The 22,342-nt window shown below is 36.8% G+C and overlaps 1 protein-coding gene across 1 annotated transcript; it reads right to left on the bottom strand.

The window, feature by feature from the left end:
• Positions 1-563: 563 nt before the first annotated feature.
• LOC141596441 (uncharacterized) lies at positions 564-8,307 on the bottom strand. Its single transcript, XM_074416603.1, has 6 exons — positions 7,770-8,307; positions 7,488-7,611; positions 6,969-7,083; positions 3,990-4,020; positions 3,343-3,649; positions 564-1,093 (listed from the first exon to the last, which is right to left on the bottom strand). Exons 1-6 carry the CDS (start codon positions 7,959-7,961, stop codon positions 1,035-1,037), a joined length of 828 nt encoding a protein of 275 aa, XP_074272704.1. The 5' UTR covers positions 7,962-8,307; the 3' UTR covers positions 564-1,034.
• Positions 8,308-22,342: the final 14,035 nt, after the last annotated feature.

The raw sequence follows: 22,342 nt of genomic DNA, 5'->3' as shown, positions 1-22,342 counted from the left end.
TCTTTTTATGAAAATCATTGAGAATACTAATTTATAATGTCTTTTAAAGATAAAATATTAATTTGATTCCTAATATTTTAATGTTGCGTCATTAAAAACATGAAATTTGATCCATTCGGTCAGGACCTAAATTAACCGGTCTTGGACCGGACCGGACCGAAGACCAAACCTTGAAAAAATGAGGACCGAGGACCGGACCAAAATAATTCGGTCCGGGTTTGGTCCAGACCAAATGGTCCGGTCCGGTCCATTTTTCCGGTCCGGACCTAAATTTGCTCACCCTAATTAGAAGGTCGTCATTGTGTGTTTTTATGCTACTTGAAGGTATAAAATATGGATGTTTTAATGAAATCAACCAATTTAAATTAACGATCTTAGGGTCTCAAATTAACATTTTGAACATGCCTTCTCAGTTTCATTGGCCGTCCCTGATTATACCTTCCCCGAATAATTTAATGGATATAACACGAAATATGATACACATTAAAGTAAACTTTTCGAAAGAAGAAAAACACTAAAACTCGACTTCAAAATTGATGTAAACTTCAAAAAAGATCAGATAATGTAAGTAATAAGATATCCTTATTATCAAGGGTCCCTTTTCTTGTTCGCATAGTACATTAGTAATACGATGTAACATGTTAAGCTTTTGTACTTGGGAGTAAGTAACAACAGAATTAATATAAAGGGCAGAATTAAAATAAGTAAAAAAAAAAAAATTGATAATTCACAGAGAATTATTTGCATGACAAAGAATATAAGATAAAATTAAGAAATGTTTTAAAATTTGCGAAATATAGATATAGATATATAAATAGTAATACGGGTTCATCCATAATTGTCACCATCGCCGCGATTGGAAAATCTTCATTAGTTGAAGCTGCATCAACCGGTCAAATTCAAGAGCTTTGGACCCAGAAAAATTTATATTATAAAGTTGGTTATGGAAAAAATTGTTATAAATTTTTTGATGAATTGAAGAGGCATAAAATTTTAATTTGTTAAAATTGATTATACAGTTATAATCATCATTCTCAAGTGCTTGTTTGAGCTTCTGGTTCTTCTGATTTGCTTTGTTGAGCTTCTGGTTCTCCTATATTTGAAAAGTGTACCAAATATTAAACACATGAGATTATATAATAAGAACATAAATTTCATGAATAGACTAGAATTGAAAGGGTGTAACCTGAACCTAAAATGAACCAACCCAATTTATCCCGATCTATAACTAACCCAAGCGCATCTATCACTTTAGCCAGTAACGGAGCCAGTATTTCCAATTAGGGGTAAACAAGTAATGTCATAAGTCAAACTTGAAAAAATGTCCAAAATTACTAAACTTTCCTATTTTTTATTGTTTAACACCAGTAAGTGGATTATACATCCGATGTACTACCACAAATTTTATACTTTCTGAGCATTATAATAAAGCTTTTGAGCTTTGTTTTAAAAATTATGAGTTTTACTATAAAGTTTTTGAGTTCATTCACTAAAATATTAAGCTCAAAAAAATTACAATAAAACTCAAAAACATTACATACAAACTTACCTAAATTTGAGTTTTGACGGAAAAAAATTAAAATCAAACTTATAAATTTTAATAAACTCAGAAAAAATATACATATGCTCAAAAACAAATAAAGTTTGAGGTAATAAACTCAGAAAAAATACAAAAATGCTCAAAAATAAGTAAAATCCGAGGTAATACATCCGATGTATGTTCCTTTTTCTCGGGTGAACACCCATGCTAGCTCCCCAAGTTCGCCGGTGACTTTAGGACTTACTATTTGATCTTTGTTAAGACGAACATATATATTTAAGGTTAAAACAGGTCAAGTTGTATTCCATTTAGATAAATTAGACCATCTTTTACTAGTTTCTTTCAATTCTTACTAAATCTTTCTATTTATTCTATTTTAAATTTAAGACAACTTTGTTAATATTAGATACGAATTTGTATAAAGTTACTCCGTATTAAACACCCCCACCATAAACATGGCCCACGCCCAAAAATCTCAGTCATACTCCCTCCATTCATCTCCAAAGTCCAAACTACAACTTTTCTTTTTCACGTTTGTCAACGCGTGTTTTACGCGCTAAATATCGTCAGCTATGTATTTGCGAAAATTATGAAAGTTAGATATTTTTAATGTACTCGTAAAGACGAATCAAACAAGATCTCACATGAATATATTTTCACTTTGTATTGAGAGAAAATTGAAATTGAATGTCTAATTGTGAATATTATACTACAAAATAGAAAGTAGTAGCGTGGAGTTGAATGGATGGAGTATTTGTGGGGCCAGTAATGACTGAGAATATAAATAGTGTCTGAGTTTCTGGAGCTAGATATAGAAATTACCCACTAGTGAATCTAGCTTTTTACCCAAAGTACTACAGAGATATTTTTTTTTTTTAGACAAGAAGTACAGAGATGGTTACCCACAATGTGCGAAACACCAGTCCGAGTAAAAGCTGCCTCTAATACAGTATCACAAAAGGTTGCCCAAGTGGGCTAACCCAGTGGGCCTTCTATTCTTGTCTAACACCGATAATCGTAAACTTAAAACAAGTCAAATAAAATACTCCGTAAATGAAATAAAAGCAAAAAGCCTATATACATAGCAAAAAAGATTAGACAAATTCTCACTTTAGACGGACACTAACGGATAGTGTTTCTCTCACAAAATGAGAGTAGATAGTTCAAGTGGATTGGAAATGGATAACCCCACTTGCCCTCCCACTTGCATTTTGTGAGAAGGTCACTATCCGTCTACAGCTTTAGACGGATAGGGTCCATCGACAATTAGATGGATTGAAAAGCTTATCCTATCTATTGAAATAAGATATTATTAACATATTTTAATTTTAAGACAAATATATCCGTTTTAAGAGATAAACAAATCCCGATTTGCAGTCCAATTATAAGTAGTACAGTGTACAGAAACCACACATGTAATCACAGAAAAAACACAAACTAGTCTGTAAAGTGTCAAGTTTGACTGAAATTTTTGAACACACCAAATGTTACTGTCATCTATCAATGCAAACTATGCAACCAATTTGTGTTACTTGAATTAGAACTTTCCTGCAAATATTTATTTGCTTCTTTTTTTTCTGACATCAATTCATAGCAGCCAATTATTATTATGGCTAATTTCTCATCATTTAAAAAGAAAACTAAATTAGTTTAATTTAGAGTAATATTTTCAAAGAACAATGATAAGACGCCACAGAATAGTACCATTGCCCGGTTTAAATGAAGGACATATTATTAAGATACGACATTAAACAATACCCCGTTGAACGGGGTTTAGAATTAATATCGAAAAAAGGACTAACCTGAAGAAGAGGGAATTGATTGCAAGTTGTTAGTAGAAGAAGAGGGAGGAGTTGCAACAGATTGGAAGGGAGTTGCAGCAGCATTAGGAGTGTTAGAATACTGAGTCAAGTTACCCTCCATCTGAGCAGGATAGTAGTAATACGGAGCCCCAGCGATACGTTGGGCAGCAGCCGGGTTATTGGAGGTTGCCCTTGAAAACCCACCTTGATAATAATAGGGATTTCCCATAGATGAAGATGAGGTAGACCCACCTCCATATAACTGTGCATAGTACTGTGATTGTTGCATTTGTGGGTTGTATACACCCTGCACACATTTGTCACACTTGTCAGTCCGTCTCATTCTACATACGTATTCTACACATAAAAAAGATTTATTTGAACTATGATTACGATTTTGTAAGTTGATCTGAATCTAACATGACCTGACCTGACCGATCAATTTAACCATTCAAAAGTCATGTTATACCCAAATCTTGTCTAGGCTCTAGTCAAAGTCTGTATTTAGTCACTTCTAATGAGAAAAATTGGTTGTAAAATTTCTTAATTAACTCATTGAAACTAAGATGAAGACTTGTCATTTTACAAGGTAAACATGCACAAAACAAAAGGTAAATAAAGGAAGACAAAAGGGTAAATTTGCTTACTTGGTAACCATAGGCTGCTGTATAGGGGTACCTGCAGGATATATAAAGCATTTAGTTGACAATTTTGTAGATGCAAGTACTTTTATAATCTTTCTTCATTTTGAGCTCTTTTTTGGATAAACTATCTATAATTGGAATGGTTTACTCTCTTGAGAAAGTGCTAAAAAACACCATGTAATTAATCCATGGACCCTATTACATTAACTCCCATAAGAAATCAAAATATGCTAGCCTATCTAACATAAATTGTAATTAACCATTAAAATTTGTATGAAATCGTATAGGTTTTAGCCTAGTGGTTATGCTGGAAGTATAACGGACAATAGGTGGACAATAGGTCGCAGGTTCGAATCCTCTCACCCCTGATATTGTACTATTCTTGCAGCTCATTTAACACTAGCAAAAACTCGAAGAGTTAAAAATAATTATTAAATTTGTCAGAATATAAGAAACTAAAAAATCAAGTTATATTATGAAAATATGAAGTGGCTATGATTTCATGTGTTCATCTGCCAATGATGTGCAAGTATAACTTATTTTAATATAGGTCAAAATCTTCATTTTCAGTGAGCTTCACATGATCCATCCAGCTCACATATAATAATGTCATGTTGTACTCAATCATTCTTATGTGTGTACTATCTTTTCTGTAATTTATGAAATGTTGTCGGGTTTCAAATCCAGGTCATGACTCATGACTATCAGCCCTTCATAGACATCTTTACATCATCGAGTTCACTTGATCAAGTGATTGAAACACGATATGATCATCGACTAATAAGAGTTATAAATCGTCTTCATAAAATACGATAATCACTTGATCATATGATTCTCAATGTTGTGGTACTAGAAAATTATAGGGTCAAAAAAGAGAAGAGACTTAAGAGTACAGTTGTAAGTAAGGACCACGACTATAATGAGGAGTCACTATAGAAGATGCTTTAGAATAGAGAAGTAATGCCTACCCTAGAATTGAATTGCAAGCTTGTATCAACAAAGGGTCGGCCATATGGGCTACAATTGATGCATCAATGTGTGTCCTTCTCTTCTCTTATGACTATCTACGTACTATCTATAGAAATCATACATCATTGCACGGTAACTTGTTGGAAGATCAACCATTTTTTGTTTGTTTACCCCATCAAAACAACCTAAATTGTGCAGAACTGCAGATGTTAGCTAAGTTAACTGGTAATTAAAGTCATGAAAGGTGATATTTATGACCTGTGTTCAAACCCGTATAATATTCGGCCTTGTTTACCCCATCAAAACAACCTAAATTGTGCAGAACTGCGGATGTTAGCTAGATTAACTGGTAAAGTCATGAAACGTGGTACATATGATCTGGGTTCAAAGCCCTGTCAGTATCATATTCGCCCTTGTAACTCCATATTAGGAGTGATGATGAGACGAGACAGCCTAAATATAGAATCCTAACAATAGCTCAATACTATAGCATCTATGAAAACTAGGTATTGACTCCGATCCCAAGAAAGGTAGTGTCATTTCAATTGGCTTTTCTCATAACATTCATATGTCTTACACGAAATTACAATACTATAGTAGTAGTTGTACATGGAAATGTCATAGTGACCACCAAAATTTACTCTAGCTAGTTATTAGATCACTTGGTTTCTTAACAATAATGGAGGACTAAGACAGTTGGTAGATCTAATTTATCATATAAATAAATACTCTAGATAAGGGAAAAAGGATACGTAAAATACGATCATCTATCTAATTATTCAGTGTTTCATCTTTATTCTCTTGTAACATACGGGCTATTACTTTTTAGATTAATATGCAAAAATAATGAAAAATTGATGATTTGTAATGTGGAGAAAAAACTGCTAATAAAATATGCAATATAGCGTTTATTAAAATGATGAACTCTATATAAAAACATAGATAAGTGTGGTACTAAAATTCGATATTACTCCATGGCGTCCGAACTATTGTCCTACCTAAAAATCCCCATTGACGAAGAATTGGACTATTTCTCAACACCATAGAGGTATGAAAGTATGAAACTAATTTTGGTAGTTGACTTATTGAACATGCCCTACACAAATGAAATTTGACTCTCACGTTTGTCCTTTTTGAGTTGACCTAGCCAAAAATGCATGAAAATAAAATAAAATAAAATACATTGAACTTAATTATAAATGTATAATAAATCATTAAATTTATTAATTTATTAACGGAATTTTTTGGTCCTCGAATGAGCCACAAGAACAATATCCATACTCGAGTCATCATTATTAATCAAAAGATCGACTAAGACATCTTCAGCATTTACTTTGTAATGGCAAAGAAATAATGAGTAATAACTACTTAATAAGGTACGTGAAGCGGCCACGCTGGCAAAGGAATAAAAAAACATGACTAAGGGAAAAATGAAGATGAGGGTGGCATGTACGTTAAAAGTATCACAAGGGTGTCCTTAAACCAGCTGTACTGACCACCATTATCGTCCCTTATTACCCTCCAACTCCCTTCGAATTATTATTACATTCCCTTTATTGTATCCCTTATGTCATTTAACTGCCCTACTTTACACATGATCATAATTTATGTATGTCCTATATATGTATTTGATGACGATGATGCGACTATTATATAATGTATGTATCTATGTATTAGATGACGATGATGATGTCAACTACCTTAGACCCTTTCAGAGTTCCAGCATCAAAATTGCCATTGTAATTTCCTTTTTACCAAGAAAAAAAAATGTTCCTCTAGAAATTTTGCATTTAATATCATATGGTGTAGATTGAGAACAAGTACCACATACATGTTCGTCTAGTGCCTAAAAGACTTCTGCCTATGTAAAAATATACGCGGGTGTTTATATACTACCAGTCTCTCGTCATAATATAACTTACGACGATGAATTGCTACTTCATAATATAAGACATGAAAACAATATGGTATTTATTTATGTGAATTAAATGAAATAAAAATGTAGGTACTCACCCATAAGGTTGGAAAAAATAAGGTGATGGTTGCATCGTTTGTTGGGGAGTTGGAATTCCACTATTATATGATGATGACGATGATTGACCTTGTGCAATTCCTCCTTGGTTTCTACCTGTACACATTTATATACATGAATGTGTCACATACTTACCCACTTAACAATAATGTGCATGAAGAAGATAAGTATAAGCCGACCAGGCTATGATCCGGACGAGTTTTTTGAAAAAAATTATACATAAAAACTTTTTTTTTTTCGAAAAAATAACTATGATTAGAAATATAGGTAGGTTTGATTTTTCGGTCCTAATTAAAATTTGAACCTAACTTCGTCCCTAAATTAATGTGACATATTGCCGTTGTAATAAGTTAATAACCAAGTTTTATCAATACACACACAATGTGCAAAATAACAAACTTATATCTTCAATTTAAATTTAAAAGTTGATCAAAACAGTAAGTCTCTTATAAGACGGTCTGACACTAATCCATAATCATATACTCGTAAATTTTACGGACCTCTTGGTGGGGATGGCCTTGGGCGTCCGAAGGAAGCAATGTTACAATTCGCCCGTCTACCGTCAATCATCGGATTTGCATCGGCACACGCTCGAGTAGCGGCTGCTGGATCACGAAACGTCACCTATATATATAATCCGCAATTAATTTAAAACAATCTAATAAAAACACACATGACCTAACTTAGCTGATTCGCTGGAAAAACTAACTTAGTTGATAAAGTTATTGTTACGACTGCTTTAAACATCAATCAATCTAATTAATATAAAAAGAAAAACTTACAAAGCCATAGCCTTTAGACTTGCCAGTGTTCTTATCAATGATAATAACAGCTTCAAGAATTTCACCAAATTGTTCGAAATAAGCACGCATCCGTTCAGTCGGAGTCTCCCAAGCCAACCCGCCTACGAATACTTTCGTATAAGTCGTATCGCCGAAAGGCGATCGATATTGATACTGACCTTGGTACGCCATATATGTATATACTCCGTATATACGTATATATGATCGATAAACAGGTCGTTTTATTTCCGCTACTATATATATAAACCGGAAACTAGAGTTTCTCGTAATTAGATCACCCTAATTAGTTAATCAGCAGATACAAGTTCTTCTCCTTCTTGGACTTAAAATCAAATCATTAAAGTTTGAAAGAGAAAAATATATTTGTAGATATATAGGAAGAAAATAAAAGGGTGTTTAAATTTATGGTAAATAATATATAAGTAAGAAATAATAATAGGAAATAATAATAATAATAATTAAAAAAATAATAATAATCCGACAAGTGCAAGGTATAATTTGCTGTCGTTTAAGAGAGAAAGAAGAGAGGAAGGGTTAGAGAGGATTTTGTATATCTAGAAAGAAAAAAAATGACAGCTGCTTGACTATGGAATTGACCCAGCAATGAGTGTCTTTTTGCAAATTTATGATGATTATTTATTAGGGTAATTATTTAATGCAAATAGCACCAATAGTATATATTATATAGTATAGTAATAATACTAGTATTGTATTCGGTCAGGTTGTCTCTCTTAGGACGGTTGTATCTGCCTTAAGAAGATAAAAACAGATTAAATATATTCCAACTTGTATACATTGTACAAACTTTTTAATAGTTTTTAGGTATATTGGGTCAGTTATTATAATTGACCAGCTTGAAGTTTAAGATGGATATTGTCGTTTTAAAAGAAGAGTTTGTGGTATATGATATGTCCAACTCCTTTTTTAGAATAAATTGGGTATAAAGTCGTCTTATTATTAAGATCAACTAGGTTTGCCAGCCAAGCATGAAGGGGTGTTGAATGCTTTGCCCACTTCTATCTCTAATAGTAACATATAAGTTGAGCACTATGTATTGTGCATTCACTTGTTTGCATGTTGTGTTTTAATGTGAATGATCGGGTCAATGAGGTGTTAGTTCTTATGAGGGTGTGAATATGGGATGTTATATTATCAACTAAAGATAAATAAATTGGTGGGGGTAATTTGGGATCAAATTGAATATCCTTTTGAGTATGATCGGATTTTCTCTATTCTGATTTCTAATCGATTAGAGATAAATCTGTGCGTTAAATAATATATAAAATTAGAAAATAATACTCCCTCCGTACCACGCCAAAGGTAACGTAGGGAAAAGTGGAGTATATTTAAGAAAATGTGGAAAAAGTAAGGGTAAAGAGGGAAAAAATAGGTGGGGTATGTAATTGTGGGTTTAATTGTGGGTTAGTAGGTGGGGTATGTAATGGCATTTTGTGTAAATTTCAAATGGGTATAAGGATAATTTGGTAATGTTGTGGGCCAAATAAGGAAGGTTACCTTTGGTGTGGTACGTCCGTTTATAGTAAGTGTTACCTTTGGTCTGGTACGGAGGGAGTATAAATAAGAGTTTATTCATTGCTGAAAATATTTTTAAATTACACTTTTCGTAGGTATATAACTCTTTTAATCGCATCTCTAGAGGATTTTGAGTAAGTCTACTTAAGTATATATATAACTATATAAGATGATTTAAAAAAAATTAGTATGCAATTGTTTTACAATTGAATAGAATAGAATAGGTAAGAAGTTATGAACAGAATAGTTTAAAATGTTTATCTAACACAACTTGTGATCAAATACCTGCTCTAATACATACAGAGGTAAGAAATTACTGTAAAGTACGATTAAATTCATCTTTGAAAAGATTGTTTGTTATTATAACTTTTGTGTAGATTGTTTATTATTATAACTTTTGTGTTGTGCCTACATTCATAAATAAAGAGGCAATAGGTCGTGTCATGGCGCTATTCATGTCGTTCCCCGCCCTATTTGATCACAATGATGCGTTGTGTCGTGCCTCGTGCAATCATTTAGAGGCCGTCAGACTAGTGGTCTATTGTAGACTTGTAACGTCGTCCATGGGTCCAACTATTTGGTGAAAAATTATAAAAAAAAAAGGAAGAAAGAAAGAAGATGCTAATTATAATAATAATCCATTAAACCTTAATGCAAAAGATCTATCGGCCACCACGGGCCGTGCCTACATACCCATAGTTTTACAAAAATGACAACTAAGTTCGGCCTGCGCACGCCTCGTCGTGGCATGGGTTGGCACGCTTAGAATTATCTTTTATCTTGTGCTAATGTTTGGGTCGTGCTGGGTCATGCCTATCGGAGGTCCAACTGCCATCCTTAAGTAGACAGACAGACACCTATATTTTTCGAGCATTTGATTTTATTACAATGGATCAATGTATAACTATATATAAGCATATTAGTCTAACATTTTTTAAAAAAAAAAAAAAAAGTTTAGAATAGCCATCATAACAAAAAGTTGAAGTTGAATGATAGAAGACCAAAATCAGGGAATATAATTTGTTGGATAACACAAAAATGTAAGAGTTGTTGGATTATTCCAGGCTAGATTTTTCATTGATTATGACTTGTATGATTGTATCAAAATTATCAAAATTCTTATGATAACGCATTCACATGATGCCATGTTCCTTTACTAGTTAGTCGTTACCCAATCATATACCCGTTTCAACGGCAACAACAACAACAACAACAACAACAAAAAACTCTCAACACCAAATTCTGATAAGAAAATAGTTGGAAATCCACATTTTTTAAATCCCACCGAGCCACTAACCACCAGGAGCGGCGAATTTAGGGGAGTTAGCAGGGGCGCTCAGCCGGCCTATCTAATCAAGGAAAAATTCAAAAAAATTAGTTGAAATTTCCAATTTTTTTTGTTTACGTTATGCCATTGTTTGTCCCCCCAAAAATAACCATAACCATAAAAGAAAAGAAAATTTGAAGAGGGTTCAATAGGTTAGTTTAATTGTTGATCTTTTGAAAGATGACTATTTCGTCTTAATGTTAGACTAGTCAAATAATATCCCACTTGGTAATAGATAGGACCAACTTTTCCATAGTCCTCAGGCATTTTATTTTTGTCTCATCTATTTTATTTGATCTGTTTTAAATTTAAGACAGATATACATATCTTAACTAAGAATTTGTGATTCAATAACTCTTAACGTTTTACTTAATTCTCCGTATATATTAACTTTAGCTTATTTATTCTTTATTTTTAAACAATAAAGTTGATGGTCAATTTTGACCTTTTATGTTTCAAAAAATATATGTACAAGTTTAATTAATGTTAAGTTTTTCTTTTTTAGGAGGTTTAATGTTAAGTTTGTAGCGTTTGATTTTGTTAAAACAATTTTTTTTTATAAAGTTGTAGTTTTTTACTATTTAGGCGTAATTCTTTTTAACTCAAAATGAAGAGTAAAAAATAACCTTGCAAAGATTAATTAAGGAATTTGTTTTGTCCATATATCGAACTTCGGCTCATTTGTACAAAAATATAAAAACTATAGGCTGCCAGTATGTTTCATTCTCATTTTGTCAATCATAGTTTATAATATCACAACAAATACCAAATAATCATCAGCTAGCCAGCCATGCATTAAAACAATCAATATGTCTTAATTCTTAAAGGAGTCCATTATATAATTCCTCCGTCTCAATCATTTATTTACTTTTTATATATATTCTTTGTGATGTGTATTTTATTTTAATCAAAAGACGGAAGGAATATTACATTTAAACACTTAGCTTAGTTTATTTATCATAGTACATTATTATAATAAACCTATGAAGTACAAGTATTAACTAACTAAAAGAACAAAATTAAACAAAGAAGAATGAGAATAAACCAAAAATAAACTTCCTAATTAGATGCCCCCACGCTGATAATAATCATGATGATGACGTTGAAGACTTCTGATTATCGACCAATTAAGTTATTATTATGTGATCGACCTAATTTGTGATGCTACGTAACTTTACAATTTACATAGCCACTTTGATTTGGATAACGAACATATAGTCATATCAATAAGTCTTGCTTGCTTAAAATGGACACTATTAGTCTTAAGTTTAAAACAGGTCAAATACTACTACATGTTGATAATAAAGACAAATTTTTGCAATTTCCTAGGTAACAAATGGGTGATTTAGTATGTATTTAATCTCTCTTAAACTTAAAATGAACAGTATCCGTCTTAAATGAGAATTTATGTAGTCATATATACTCAAATATATAGGTGTTGAGTCCACTCAACAATAGGCACAAATAGGGGTGAACAAAAAGTGGTCCGGACGTAAGAACCTGGACCGACCCGGACGGATCAGGGCCGGTCCGGTCGGCCTGCATCGGATACATACCGGTCCGGTCTCCGGGTCCCAAAAAATATGGTGACCGGTCTCCGGTCCGGTCCACATAAAAAAATAAAACTAAATTGCCTTATAAATTAGTACCGGTCCGGTCCAAACCCGAAAAAACCGGACCTAAAGGGTTTCGGTCCGGTCCGAGTCCCCTTTTAACCGGTCCGGTCCGCGGTCTTGGGATATATGGTTATCTGGTCCGCGGGTTCATCTGGTCCGGTCCGGTCCGGTTTTGGACCGGTGAGCACCCCTAGGCACAAACATCTTTTTTTCCTTTTTTTTTTTTTTGCTTCATGCAAGTATAAAGCAGGGGCAGAACTAGGAATTCAATGTATCTTAAAAAATGCTATTTTTTTTCTCGAGATTTGTAATAGAAGCCTACAATATAAGCTTGGTAAGTCGATACTTATAAAATGGTTTTATGGATATTACATTTTGCGTATCATTTTTGTACTCTTTGAGCCAAATATAAACGATTATTACTAATAAATACAACTGTACAAGTACAAGTTATTAATTATTATCGATATCATAATATTTATGTCGAATGGAACTAATTTATAATCATTCTAACAATTTTGCTGGTGAACTATTTAAATTGAGCTCCTAAACAATTTTAATTTAGTAAAATTTATTTAAAATGATGTACTCATACTCCCTTCTAAAAGAATGTAAGCATTTTTTTAAAATTATGAAGTAAATTTTGAAAATTGTATATTCCGTAAAAAAAATTTATAAAAGAGAAATTTTATAACAACATTTTTCATACCACATCTCACTCGTTAGCCGTAAAATAATTGATAAGTGATGAGAAACGAAAAAAAATAAAACGAAAAATAGATGTATAACAAGTGAAAAAAACAACAAACTTTGTAAAGAAATCAAGAAACAAATAGGGTAATTGGCAAGAAATAATTATGGGATAAAAAAGACACTATGGAGGCTTGAACCTAAGGTGTTTCTTTGAAAACCAAATATATTACCACTAGACTCCAAAGCTACTGCTAATTGTCTACTACTTGAAATAGGATATATTTTTTTTCTCCTCAGAAACTACTCGGGCTTTAACCCGAGTAGCCTAGCCCTGATTTCGCCCCTGGTATAAAGTAAACACAGTAAAATGGCATGAATCAAACAATTGATCTCCCTTATGACCGTTTTCTTGATATCTGTTTTTTGTCTCATCTATATATTTTTAATATATTTCTTGTAATGTTATTTAAAACGAATATGTCTATCTTAAACTATCACACGATTAATCAAATGACTCCTCTCAAATTAGTCTGACTTGGATGCAAAAAAACTTAAATGAAGTTGGTCCGATTTGACATTGATGCGAAACTCTTCAATTAGTGATAACATTTATCAGGAAAGGCCACTAGACCGACTCGAAATAACACAAATCGATTAAAACGGCTAATCGAAATTGAAATTGACCATGCAATCATGCATAATGCTATAAAATATCATCCTAATAATTTGCAATCTTTATTAAAAAAAACTTTGACTTGGATATTTTATACTCCTTTTATAGGCAAATAGCTATGGGGTTGCTAGTTCCATGATATAAAGGCATGAAAAAGGCAAAAATAGGACATGTAAAATAGAGAGAAGAAAGAAAACCAGCTAAGAGTCTTAAAAGACATTGACACTGACCCCACGTGGAGAAGTGCTGCCAGTTCAAAGTGTACCACACCATTTGTAAAGATTTTCCATTTTACAAATGTCATTAGTTTTAGAGACCTTCCCTTATCTAAGCTGTCTCACAGCTAACTATATGGACTTCCTCAAATTATAAGCATACCCTACAATACGTCAATACCCCCCTTCAAGCCTTCAAGTAGTTGTCAATTGGTCCTTGCAGCCCAAAAACATGTTGGTCTCTCTTAAAACAGGTATATTCGTGTTCAGATTAAAACGAATCAAATATTAATTACTTTGCTTGAATAGATAAGCAAGTATTTTGCCAGTCGCCAGTCCCTTACCTTCTACTTTTGTCATATTGATCTTATGTAACCTGTTTTGAATTTAAGACGAATATACTTATATGTCCGTTTTAAATGAAAATTTCGGAAAATAAAATAAATTAATGCCAAATGGATTAGTGAACTCCCTCAACAAAATGAAACTAGTGGACCCCTATTTGATGATTTTGGGTATGAACTCTACCAATGATGTTAAGAGGTGTGATATCTAGAATTCTAGATGCCGCATTCTTGATATGGTCTTCTAGCTTCTTCTTTAACAACTTAGATAATTAAAAAGTTAAACCTTTACCTCGTCACAAAAAAACCGTTTAGAATTGGTGAAAGAATGTTGATATAGATAGCGGTGAAATTTAGTGGTTAAAATTTGGATGAAATTTCTAGGATACTCAAATTTAAGCTTTTTCAAGAGTAATGTTGTGGAGAATTTTTGACCTGGATTTATGTCTTATCAACTTTAAGTCTATCACTCTCGGATGATTTACCTGGTATACATGGTTTGCAGGCTATCACTTATATCCGAGGGTTTACCCAATGCGCACCAAAAATAGCGGCCTTCATCACAAAAAGAAAAATGATGAACCACTCGGTTTATACATGTAATTATATGGTTGAAATTACACGATTGCAACACTTTTTTTCGAGCATTTTCACCAAATTGATGAAAATATGATTAAAAAAAATAACGATTTAACTCAAAATTGGAATTCGTGAATCCCGATTTCACGTATGGGGATACATTTAGGGACGAAATTGGGTGTTTGGGGATAGTTGCGACATAGCTCAAATACTCACATGTAGACTAGCAAAACTATATAGTTAAGAAAAAAACGCCACTGCGAAATGGCAGGTATCGTATGGGTAAATTATATCATGCTCCCAGGAGTAGGGAGCATGATACTCCCAGGGAGTTATTGCGAAAAATAAAAAATAAAAATTATAAAATTATAAAAACAACCACCCACGAATTCACTATGTTACAATTCAGTTACACTATTCCTCAAATACTTATGTTATTCTACAAAAACTTTATCATGGATCTATTACTACTCAATTACATAAATTTCATGTTTTTTGGCCAAACTAGTTTTAGGCTCATGCAAAAATATGCACGGGTATATTTCATGTAATAATAGAATAACACAATATGATGTTTATAATAATAATAATAATAATAATAATAATGAAAGCTGCGTGCATTTTATAATAAAAAAAAAAAAAAAAAAAAAAATAATAATAATAATAATAATAATATAGTAATATTTTATAATTATGCCCGTGCGGATAGAATTTTACGGGATTTAATATTTAAAAACTTGAATAAATAAGGTACTAAAAAATTTATCATTTGAAAAATTTAAATAGATTTAAAACTCTTGCATTTACATATAGAAGAACTTTATTTTCAAAGTAAAATCGGAAATATTAGAAGAATTAATGAAATGAAGAAAATAATGTACATATATACCGTAAACACATAAAATGCAAAGAAGAGGATGAATGTCAATGGCACTGGGCTCCGAAGCCACAAATGCGATTTTGGTGAATATATTTTAACATGGACGAACATGAAAATAAACGATAGTATTAGACCTGTTAAAATATGACTCGAATTTTTTAGGGTCAAACACCCGTAAATCTTGACCCGCGACCCAAAATGACCCTGAATCTGAAATGACCTGTTATTCTAAGGTCGAAAATCGACCCAACCTGTTCAACCCGATGGGTCAAAAATAAATGAAGAATATTATTAAAATATTAATATTTTTATTTTATATTCGAAGTAATAAATAATAAATATAGTATATTATTTTTATATTTTTAATTAAAAAAATTATTTAAACGTCAATTTTATATCATTAAATAATAAAATAATTATTAAAATAATGAATATAATATTAAATATAATTTAATTTTAAAAAATGTTTTTCGGCTGGAAAATGGTAAAATAAAAGACGGCATAATCTTTTATCTAATCCGTATTCTGACCCTAATCCGAATCAAGACACGTATAACCCGACCTGTAAGTCCCAACTCGAGACCCGACCCATTCGACAGGTCTACACGACATTATTGTCCACTACGGTAAAACAAAAAAATGCAAAAGGTATAAAGCACAAGCAAACCAAATAAACCCAAATTAAAATATGGACCAACAATATTACTTATCTAGGAGATTCATAACCTATAAGCTCACACTTAGGCCGCCTCACTCTTTCATGACTCCATCTCACCTCATCTCCCCATCTTGTTCTTTTTTTCCCCAAAACTCTCTACATCCTTTTTTTGGTTTTTGCAATAAAAACTCTCTTTGCATCCTCAGATCATTTAATCTTTCATCCCTCATATTACTCAACTTAAACAACTTTTTTCATCTCTTCTCATTTAATGCATAAAAAAGCTTTTCGACAGACTAAATTAACAATTCTATTTAAAACTATAGGATCAGAATTGAAGTTTGAAGTTAATTATTAAAGAAAACAATTAGAGTAAATTCTTGTATGCATGCTCCAAAACTTATATTGAATTTTTTTTCTATTCACTTGCATGTATTTTAAAGTGTATATATTTTTTTCAATTTTTATAAACTTTATATCGGTAATTTCAAATTTATTTATTTTTATTGTCGTTCAATATTTTGAAGTGGTTGTAAATATTGTTTTTTGGGTATTTTGTAAATTTGTTTCCATTGTACTGTATCTACCTCTAATACAGTATAAAGATGCATTTTTATAAATTATAGATTTACCTAAATCTGGATACTTCATACAATATCTATATTTGAAATAAATTGTCAACTTTTGGGTTTGTAGTAAATTTCATAGATTTAATCTCATTATTATTTTTATTTTTTTTATTTATTTTTATAATAAATAATTGAAATTCTAATATTTTTAATTTATTTTTTTGTAGCTAATCAATTGGATCAGTTGCCGGAGGACCGCAAATCCTCGGCCAAGATAAAACGGATTGCCGCCAGGTACTTGGTGTTCGAAGGGGAACTGTACAGAAGGTCCGTAATAAGACCACTCTTGAAGTGTGTCGGTCCAGCCGACGCAGAGCTGATACTGACAAAGATTCACGAGGGCGTCTGCGGACACCACATGGGGGCAAGAACACTAGCCCACAAAGCTCTCCGAGCCGGCTACTTCTGGCCCACCATGCTTCAAGATTCCAGAACAAAGACCAAGAAGTGCACGAACTGTCAGATGCATGCCCCGGTGATACACGCTCCCTCCCGGGACCTACAACCGGTGCTTAGTCCCCTTCCTTTCGCACAGTGGGGGATGGACATGCTAGGGCCGTTCCCAACGGCCTCCGGAGGAAGGAAGTTCTTGATCGTCGCCGTTGATTACTTCACCAAATGGGTTGAAGTCAGCGACGGCGAAGACCCAGCGGCCGTCAGAAAGGTAATCTGGGAAAATGTTATAACTCATTTCGGATTACCCCAAGTTATGGTATTTGACCACGGCCGGGAGTTTTGGAGTGACCTGATAATGAACTGGTTAGAAGAGCTTGGCATCAAATTTGCATACTCCTCCGTCTGCCACCCACAGAGCAACGGGCAGGCAGAGGCAGCCAACAAAACAATCCTCAACGGTTTGAAGAAGACAGTTGAAGACCTTAAGGGAAGGTGGGCCGATGAACTACCCGGTGTCCTGTGGTCCCTTCGAACCACGGAGAAAGAAGCAACGGGGTACACCCCCTTCCACTTAGTCTACGGTTCCGAAGCAATCCTACCAATTGAAGCGACGGTGCCAACATTCAGAACGGCTACCTTTAACCCAGTTGGAAACGAGGAAGGCCTGAAAGCCTCCCTAGACCTGGTCGAAGAAAGCCGAAATACAGCACGCCTCAACTTGGCAGTATATCAAAACCGGATGAAAAGAGCCTACAACCGAAGAGTCCACAAAAGGGACTTAAAAGTAGGAGACCTAGTCCTAAGGAAGTCGGCTGCCACCAACAAAGGAAATATTCTTGGTAAACTGACGGCCAACTGGGAGGGTCCCTACAAAGTGGTCGAAGAGATGAGGCCGGGTACATACCGGCTGACAGACATGAGAGGTGTGCCTTTGATGAGCCATTGGAACACCGATAACTTAAGAAAATACTTTGTATAGCGGCGGAGGTGTCCAAACACATTGTGGACACCCCAACGCACGATCATAGCAAACAAATGAATCACCCAAGTTTTCCATCGAAGTGTTTGTCCCCTCCACAATTGCCACCAGGCGGGCACTCAAAGAGAAGAATTGCTATCGAGCCATAACCCCGATTACCTCGGCCTTAGCCGAGAGCGACGGGGACACAATGACCGATACGCTAGAAGAATTGCTATCGAGCCATAACCCCGATTACCTCGGCCTTAGCCGAGAGCGACGGGGACACAATGACCGATACGCTAGAAGAATTGCTATCGAGCCATAACTCCGATTACCTCGGCCTTAGCCGAGAGCGACGGGGACACAATGACCGATACGCTAGAAGAATTGCTATCGAGCCATAACCCCGATTACCTCGGCCTTAGCCGAGAGCGACGGGGACACGATGACCGATACGCTAGAAGAATTGCTATCGAGCCATAACCCCGATTACCTCGGCCTTAGCCGAGAGCGACAGGGACACAATGACCGATACGCTAGAAGAATTTCTATCGAGCCATAACCCCGATTACCTCGGCCTTAGCCGAGAGCGACGGGGACACAATGACCGATACGCTAGAAGAATTGCTATCGAGCCATAACCCCGATTACCTCGGCCTTAGCCGAGAGCGACGGGGACACAATGACCGATACGCTAGAAGAATTGCTATCGAGCCATAACCCCGATTACCTCGGCCTTAGCCGAGAGCGACGGGGACACAATGACCGATACGCTAGAAGAATTGCTATCGAGCCATAACCCCGATTACCTCGGCCTTAGCCGAGAGCGACGGGGACACAATGACCGAGACGCTAGAAGAAATACTATCGAGTCATAACCCCGATTATCTCGGCTTTAGCCGAGAGCAACGGGGACACAATGACCGAGAGTGAAAGAGGAGACGAACAATATGTCATGTTTAAAAAGACGTTAAACACAGTTGAGATATGCATTCTAACTGCCTCGGCCATGCCGACGGTAAAAACGAAGGCACTCAATTAATGACGCAAAAAGACAAGTAAAGAATGATGATCAAAGCCCCGGCCAAAGCCGAGGACCGATAATAAAACTTTATTGAAAATAATTGCAAGGAGAGTACAGACGACGGCCGTCCCCATAAGGATAGCCTAAACTCTACCTACCAAAGCTTTACAAAAAGCGAGGACACAAAAAAACAAAAGGTTACAGACTTGTGATTTGAAGCGCCAAAAGATGGCAGGGAGAGAAGGCTCAATAATTGGCCCTCGAACAGCTAAAGCTATCCGAGACACCGGGTGAGTCTGGTGACGACCGCCCGTCTCCCTATGCTCGTTCTTCGCCCTCCATCGCATGCAGAAAAGCATCTTCGGTGGCCGGCTCGAGAAGAGGGCTCGACGTTTTCAAGTGCCTTTAGCCCCTCAGCCTCCTTCACCTTTGCATCATAGGCCGCCTTGGCCTCGGCCTATCGAGCCGCCTTCGCCGCCTCCGTCTTCTCTCGCAGCCCGCCGCTCTCCGCAAAGCATCGCCATCTCGTCCGAAGCCGGTCAAATTTATCCCACGGGAAAGAGCCCTCGGGGACGAGCTTTTTGATTGCCTCCCTGGTCGCCTCCTCGGCCTGGTCCCGGAATTGGGCGCACATTTTAGGGAGAAGATCATCTTGAAGCATTTCATATCCTTCTCCTTTTGAGCAAGGGTAGCCTGCGCGCGTCCCGAGCGCCTCCTTTGGTTATGGAACAGATCCTTCCACTCTTCCTCTTGGCAACCACGGCGTCATAAGCGCCCTTGTACCTGTCCCGCTCCTCCATCATCTTGGCAGTGGCGGCATCGGCATCCTCAACTTTGGCCCTCTCGGCCCCTAGCGACTTCTCGATTTCCTCCACGCGCTTCTTGGCAAAGCAAAGAGATCCGATTTAGCCTTCCGCTTCCCCCTTTGCGGCGAGAGAGATCAAGTTTAAGCTTTGCAATCGTGGCGCAGACTTGGGCCATGGTCTTCTCTGCTCCATGATGTGGGAGCCGGCTTGTTGGGTCCACTTGGCCAGCCTCTTATATATTTTCACACCCCTCGCCACAAGCTCGGAGGGAGGAATCTTTCGAGCCGAGGAGTCAACGATGACATTTTGTCACCCGCCTTTCTCAATAGCCTTCTCAGTCGCTTCCCTAATTGCCGTTCACCGACGCGCCGCCGAAGGAGGATCTACAAAAATTTACACGAGCATCCATGTCACCATGCATTGACACATCGAAAGCTTCGGTCATCGGGATGTCCAACGAACCAGCTAAATCCGAACCACAAGTTAGATCCGTACCAGTCTGGACCCTCTTCGTTCGAGGGCGGCCGAGTCGATCTTCTCCCGCAACGATGGAAGCAGACGGAGGCTCTTTTCTCTTCTTGAGAGGAGAAAGGCCCTTAGCAACGGTCACCGCCTTATCGGTGATTTCGATGAACTCCACAGGGCTCCCTCTCGAACCACCGGGGTCGAAGAGGAGCCGGCCTGGACGCCGCCGCCAACCGGACGCCGCTGCCTTCTTTGTTCTCTTTGGCACGCCTCCGAGAACCCTTGCACAGGCCGCCGCCGGATCCGGTGACTTCACCGCTTATCCATGAGTTCGTTAGGAGACGGTCTACGATCACGCAAGTCACCGTAGGATCTTTGTTCAACGACCTTCCCTGTCCTTATCAAGCCCTAACCTCTCGCAAGGTCCTCTCGACAGCAGATCCTGGCCAAACCGGTCTGCAAGAAATCGACAAAGGTTACATAAAAGGAGTAAAACAAAGCTCGAAACAAGAGCATAACAAGCAAAAATGGGCCTCACACCGACCCCACTCACCCCGGGCCGAGGGGCGGTATGAGGCCGACGCGGCAAAGCGGCTCATCCGAGAATAACTTGAGTCGGGGGCGCCATCCCTTCTCAAAGATCAAACATTTGCATCGCCGTTTCTCATCCTCAGTAAGAGGGACCATCGAAGCGTCCATCTTAACTTTACCCCGGGAGATACATTCCTCATACTCTTCCCGGTTCTCACACCGCAAGTGAACAGGGCTCTGGAAAGACCGAGGCAATGGGTAGTCCTCCGGCACTTGAACATACACCCATCGCCGTTGCCAGTCCTTGCAAGAAGTAAGTTTGGACACGGAGACGAAGCCTGGCTCCGTCTGCATGCTGTTCCACCCCACTTTACCGGCGATTGACGGCCGTAGATGATGAAGGCGGCGGAATAAGTTGACTGTCGGGGTCTCCCCCCTAAAAAGACAAAGCCACACAAAGCCGACTATCGTCCTCATGGCCAACGGATGCAGTTGGGCCACAGCGACGTTCATGGCTTTGATGATGGCCATGACGTACTCATTCAAAGGAAACCACAGCCCATACTCCAGGTGCCTGATGTACACGCCGGTGTGACCCGGTGGAGGGCAACAGACCGCCTGACCCCCCTTAGGGATAACGATCTTGTACCCCTCACCGAAGGAGAAATGGCCTCCGAAAAATGTCTCGCCGGAACAATCGGCGAACTTATGGGACCAAGCACGGTCGGGACGGTCGTGCGGTCCTCGCCATGATCCGGGATAGACGACCTCTCACCATCGAAGGAGTCCTCTCATCCTCATCAGCATCGTCATCCTCATCCTCCCTTTCCTCCAAAATTGGTGGATCGACTACGGGAGAAGGAGACCTAGGGCCCCCAAACCTTATCGGGATGGCGTCTAGTATCCCCTCCCCATCAAGACGCAACGGGAAACCCCCGGCGCGAGAAGTGCTAGTCCGGCGTCGTGAGAAGACATGATAGCAATGATTACTTAACAAAATAAGAAGTGAAGAAATTTGTTTGTTTACCTTGAAGAAAAACACTCGCCGGAGTAACAACTCTGAAAATTAGAAGACAAAGAAGCCCTTGAAAGTTTAGAGAGAAGAAAATTTTGGAGAATGAAATTGGTGGCCAATTTCACGGAATAACTGCCCTATTTATAGGGAAAAGCCCATGAAGAAGGACCAATCGAGAGAATGACCCATGAAGCGTCAACCAATCGG

The sequence above is a fragment of the Silene latifolia genome, chromosome 8 (assembly GCF_048544455.1).
Source record: "Silene latifolia isolate original U9 population chromosome 8, ASM4854445v1, whole genome shotgun sequence".
In the NCBI taxonomy this organism is placed as follows: Eukaryota; Viridiplantae; Streptophyta; class Magnoliopsida; order Caryophyllales; family Caryophyllaceae; genus Silene; species Silene latifolia.
This window is presented reverse-complemented; position numbering and strand designations above follow the sequence as displayed.